This window comes from Anarrhichthys ocellatus, unplaced genomic scaffold (genome assembly GCF_004355925.1).
Source record: "Anarrhichthys ocellatus isolate YVR2014 unplaced genomic scaffold, GSC_Weel_1.0 scaffold133, whole genome shotgun sequence".
NCBI classification, from domain to species: domain Eukaryota; kingdom Metazoa; phylum Chordata; class Actinopteri; order Perciformes; family Anarhichadidae; genus Anarrhichthys; species Anarrhichthys ocellatus.
In genome coordinates, this window is record NW_022280163.1 from 134,396 (window position 1) to 139,967 (window position 5,572).

The following is a 5,572-nucleotide window of genomic DNA, read 5'->3' on the forward strand; positions in this document are numbered from 1 at the left end:
TTCTACTGGATCGAGGATTTTTTGTGGGGGGGGGGGGATTCTGGCTAACCGGTCTCACTTTGCTTTGGCATGTGTCCCTATGCTCTGATTGTCAGTGTTTGGTTTTCAAAGGAATATAAACCAAAAAGAGTAAAACGGAAAAGTCAAATTTTGCTTGTTGAGTCATACTGACTTGATTGAGGAGTCTAAAATGTTTGCACTGTATCTGGGGAGTGGTTGTAGTTGCTGTGGTGTCGCTGTGTATCTTCGAGGTTGGGTTGATTGTATCTTTTTTGGCATGGTCAGTAAAAACGGCTTGACTGAACGCTGGTTCTCCTCATTCCTCGTGCGTTCATTGATGGCGCAATGTGCTGCATGCACTCGGGGCAATAAAAAGGTCATTCAAACCAATAATATAAATGAAAGAGTATTTAAATTAATATTTTATGTGACAGTTCAATTTGACATATTAATATAGATGCTAGAACAGAAGGTTAATAATAATTCTCTTTTTAGTAAAGATGAAAATAAAGCAATCTGACAGCAATATCTGTTAGAGAGGCAGCAAAGTAAAAATGATTTGAAGTACACACTGTACACACTGGCTCCCTATGTGAGATTATTGTTTAGGTTGCATCCATGAAACATTACAATAAGACCACAACACGGGCCATAAATATGTACAAGCATCATATGTGAACTATAGTGTGAACTTTTACAGGTCGCTTATATCATATTAGTCGTTGCATGTAAATTCACCAACATAAATAATATATTTTTAAATAAATTACAAAATAAATCCATGTCCTATTCATCAAATTATAATAGTTTTTCACAGCCCACAAGACATCAGAGTTGAATTCAAAACTTTAATAAAGCATTCTGATATTGTTTACAATAAAATAAGAACAGTTATTATTTTTAAAAGGTGAGTTAAAAAGGTGAGTTTTTTTTACGATCAACAAACAAATAATATAGCATATACAAATATATATTTCCAACGACATCCTTTTGATGACTGAGAAAATGACATACAGTAAATGACAGCCTGTACCTACTGCATTTAGTATTTTCCACCACTAGGGGCTAGAAAGAAGCTCTTTGAGTGTAATAAGCAATAAGTAACATGTTAAAGGCAGGGCCACATTAGAAAGCGGTACAACAATATTCCTTTTGTGTGTCTTTTGGGAAATACATTAAAGATGATTCAGTGAAAACTTAAAATAATGTTGGACGTTTGAGTTAGAAAGTGGTAAAACATTGACAATATGCTGAAAGAGTTGCTACCATCACAAGAGTCCTCTGTATGGCTGCTGTGGGACGACACTGGGCCTCACGCAGGTGCAGCCCACTGTGATCACCTCCGTCCCCAGTCTGAAGCCGTACCATTTCCTCCTCCTGTTACCGGGCCTTTGCTTGGAGATTCTGGAGCGGGATGGAGAAATGAGTGAGTGCTGATTAAACACAGACGATGTCATTGTGAGATCCGTAAATGGAATCACATAGAAAAGACGAGGAAGAAACAAGTTAAAGTCAACAAGACAATCTAATACAATCCAGTGTGTTTCCATTCAGTTTAATAACTCTTAGAAAACAGTGAGTCGATACCTCACCTTGTATTAGTATGCATTAAAAACTCAGCTATAGAAACATTATTTTAAGTTTGTGCCTCTGCCTTCAAATTAAAAGAACTGCTGCCCAGCAGATCGATACCATTTTCATGTCTGTACGGAGCGAGAGCAGGGAGACAATTAGCTTAGCTTAGCATAAAGACCATATTGTTTGACCATATTGCTGTTTTTACATTTCTGTTTTTGTGTAGATTAAACAAACAACGCAATGTGTTAATCAGTCCGTTTTAGAGGTGTATCTATGGGCACTTATTTTTTAAATCTTTGAGATTCTAAGCTAGGCTAATGTGCAGAAGAATACAGTGTTCTCTGTTCTTGTAATCTATGTGTACATAAAAATCCTACTTACGTCCTGGAAACAGTGAAAGTATACCTCATCTTGTACTAGTGTATTAGGTGTATTAGTGCCATTTTACGGAGTCATAACGTCCCAGATTAAAGTCATGCATTTTTGAGAAAAAAACTTCTCTGAGATTCTTGTGACAAATTTATGAAAAAAATCTTGCAAATTTGCGGACATTTATGAGAAACAAAATCTGAAATACAATTTTAAAATCCAGCAATAAAAATGGATTTTCTCTGCCATCAATTCAAAATAACTGCTGCCCAGCAGCTTGTTTCAACAGGAACTGAATCACATTAGGAGAGAAAATGCTCCAAACTACATTTCACTCTGTTTGGTGGACCCACTCAATGACCTTACTGTGTTTCTTTTACACATACGGACGTTTGTAGCACAGTATCTTCAACTAGAAACAAAAGCAGAGGCCAAAACTACATCATTAGCTGCTTTTACAAAGACTGCGGTGGCTCACTTGTGGAGGACCAGGACCTGGTGGTAGATGGGTTTGGCCTCAAGGGCTGCATTCTCTCCTCCCCCCTGCAGGCTCAGACAGCCAGAGGTCAGGCACACAGCATGAAAGATCCGCCGAGGCAACCGAGACTCCACACAGGACTCTCTGGAGAGGGAGGAAACACGTCTTTATGAATGGGAACACAGGCTTTAAAAGTCCAGAACTGAGAACTGAACCGCCGAACAAACGGGTGTTTTTTCTTTGGCACCAGCTTGTGCAAAGTGATGAGAGAAGGACCGGTGAGGCCTCACCTGTACGTCCACGGAGACAGAGACATGTTGGCGATGGTCGAGGCGGACCTGCCGAACTGAGGCGGCACTGAGGGATCCAGGACCAGTCTCACAGACGTGCCACTCAGTCTGGCTCCTTGCCCCGACTTCAGGGAGACCGTCAGACCCAGCACCATCAGAGCTCTCAACACCTGAACGCCAGAACACCAGCAAGGACTTTATCGGTTAGAAGGCATGTCAAACAAAGAAGAAATACATTTACACAAAAAAGATGTATCTGTCATTTGCTTCACAATGTTAAGACCAACAGTTTGGAGGTATTGGATACATTAACTTTTCATTTAAAGTGTTGACATCCCATTGGTACATGTCCCATCGTGAACCCTGTAGTCACCCTGTGAACAGTGATCTGGTGGCCATGGGTAAGATTGAAGCACTCACCAGCAGCATTGTTCGTCTCGCCTGCAGAGCCCGACTTTAACAGTGAGGCGCTCCTGTGCTGTCTCGTCGTGTCTACGTTACGCTCTGTGTTTATATGCAGGCGGAATGTGTTGGTGTGTGTTGGCAAGATCCTCGGTGCATTCCCGCTATGACTGTTCTCTAATTTTTAAAGATCTCGATCTGGAGATAAGATTTTGTGGTCTTTCCTGGTCCCCCGTCCACTCGTTACTTTCTACCTGTGTGTGCACTTTTCTCATTGCCTTAGATCCTGTCGTTACAGCGACATACATTTCAAACATGCGAAGACCATCCTGCACTGGATGACAGTTACTACTTTTGTGTTGCATAAAGCATTGTTTTTTTTACTTGGCCCCATTTTGACCTGTCAGTGCCTAGAAGAAGCAATACTTCCTCTGAGTGAGATGAGCCAGCTGACACCCAAAGGTGTGAAAACCCTTGTTCTCCTATGGAACTCTTTGATGTGGTTGTGAAAACACTATTTGTTACTTTTATGGCAAAAAAAAAATGTGTTTTTGAGTTAACGAAAAAAAGCACTGGTGTGAAAATCTGCAACTGAAGCTTGATTTTATTTTTTTGTTCTTTCAGTGCACAAAACAAACCAGCGATAATTTTGTTAATCTAAACCAAAGTGTAAGAGCCATATGACTTGATAAGATGTCTTAAGTGATTTGTGTAACAAACATGTGGAAATGCTCCTTTAGTTGCATTACTGACTACGTCACAGCCAACAGCCCTCAGTTGAGGTTATTCAGTCTGCAGAGCAACATAGTTTTTTGACCGTTGTGCTAACGCTGTGACAAGTTGGGCAAAGAATGTATCTTGTAACTTTATTTTGTTGAGTAAACCTTTTTAAATGAAGCTACTGCCTACGAAGATTCATTACGCGTCAAACTTATTGCCAAAACCAGACTGTAACAGTAGTGGTAATGTGGACTATCGGAAGGAGGGAAAATTGCCGCTACATTTGAGTCAAAAAACTATGTTGCTCCGCAGCAACAGATAGAAACAGATCATTATTTATAATGTCTTGAAATGGTCCTGTTATTGTTAGTAGACCTTTAAGAAACCGACTCATCATCACGAACAGCCTCAACTTTGATTTACTTCTGCGAGTCATATAAAACACTAGTAAGCACACCTACACACTGCCAGCCCAGAATGAACGATGTAGGTCAGGGAAACGCTGAGGAGACGTCTGGTAATGAATCAGCAGAACCACTTTCAAACAGAAACTGTGTGATAGCATCTCCTCTCCTCCTGCATCATAAGGAGCCTACGAACTGGAGCACGGTTACTGTATGTAGAAGTGAGGAGAGTCGGGTTCAGAACTTCTGCGCTATCTGACCGAGTTTGCAGCATAAAAAATCCTTCTCACGAACACCCGATCTTGTGACCTTAAACCTGGTGCTAGGATAGAAACTGACCACTTCTTCAATGGGTTTATTGAAGGCCTGGCGGGCCTCATGTTCAGCTTGAAACACATTTTTAAACCCAGTTGAAGACTTCTGACCGTAACTCCTCTGTCGTTGTGACATTAACGTTACTCAACATGAGACGGCTCGAACACGTGTTGTGATTGAAACAGTTCGTCAAAAGCACCCAACGAGCTGGTGGCTTGGCCGGGGATGAGCTGTTTCTCCACGACGATGTAGAAAAGCATCCATTCTGTTCCGGGTTCGGCCAACAGCAATGGTGTGTGGTTGTTTACCGTCCATGCTGCAGCAAGAGTGAAGAACAGAACAGTAGCGTGAACACCTTAAAGTGATAGCTCAGATTCTTACTCACACAGTGCTGCTCCATGAGAGCTCAATAGATCCTCCAGTTTGACCAGTCGACTGCCCCCGTGTAGCAAGAACCCACGTTTTACTGGGAGTACAATCCTCCCCAATAAATGAGGAGGATACTGCTGACCTGTACCTCCACTTTCATTTGAAGGAACACGCTCCCACTGAAGCGTGCGTAAGAATCTGAATTATCACACAGGGGGAAGGAAGAGCTAGCAGGTTAGCATGTTCTGCTCCCTGCTTGCTTGGATTAGGACAACAGAAACTGTGGGATTGCCACTCTGAGCATCTTCATCGACATGATGGTTGTCATGGCCAAGTTGAACTAGTAGTAGTATGATACATCATTACCTGTGGCAGAAAGGGATCACAGAATTATCACTAAATGCTCTGAGAAACTGAAATAGAGAGAAGGGTTGTTTACACAGAGGGTCCCACTCTTTATGTGGAACAGGAGTCTGAATGTAGTGCAGCCTCATCTTTAGTTGTGAGTTTAAGGAGACAATTAAATAAAATTCTTGAAGCAAAGGTTTTGTGACATACTGACATTTGGGAAATCACATCCACTAGTATTCACTTTCTTGCCAATAGTTATTTCTAATAATAATAATAACTACTTTATTTATATGGTA

The 5,572-nt window shown here is 41.2% G+C and overlaps 1 protein-coding gene across 1 annotated transcript; it reads right to left on the reverse strand.

The window, feature by feature from the left end:
• Positions 1-875: 875 nt before the first annotated feature.
• il17a/f3 (interleukin 17a/f3) lies at positions 876-3,170 on the reverse strand. Its single transcript, XM_031877296.1, has 4 exons — positions 3,136-3,170; positions 2,716-2,885; positions 2,426-2,569; positions 876-1,404 (listed from the first exon to the last, which is right to left on the reverse strand). The coding sequence occupies exons 1-4, from the start codon at positions 3,142-3,144 to the stop codon at positions 1,269-1,271; spliced, it is 459 nt and encodes a 152-aa protein (XP_031733156.1). The 5' UTR covers positions 3,145-3,170; the 3' UTR covers positions 876-1,268.
• Positions 3,171-5,572: the final 2,402 nt, after the last annotated feature.

What these genes read in the sequence shown, in the direction of transcription:
- il17a/f3 (XM_031877296.1), bottom strand. An exon ending in CTGTCTCCGTGGACGTACAG is followed by an intron (nt 2,570 to 2,715) that starts GTGAGGCCTCAC and finishes CTCCCTCTCCAG; the next exon opens with AGAGTCCTGTGTGGAGTCTC. An exon ending in CAGGTCCTGGTCCTCCACAA is followed by an intron (nt 1,405 to 2,425) that starts GTGAGCCACCGC and finishes ATCCCGCTCCAG; the next exon opens with AATCTCCAAGCAAAGGCCCG.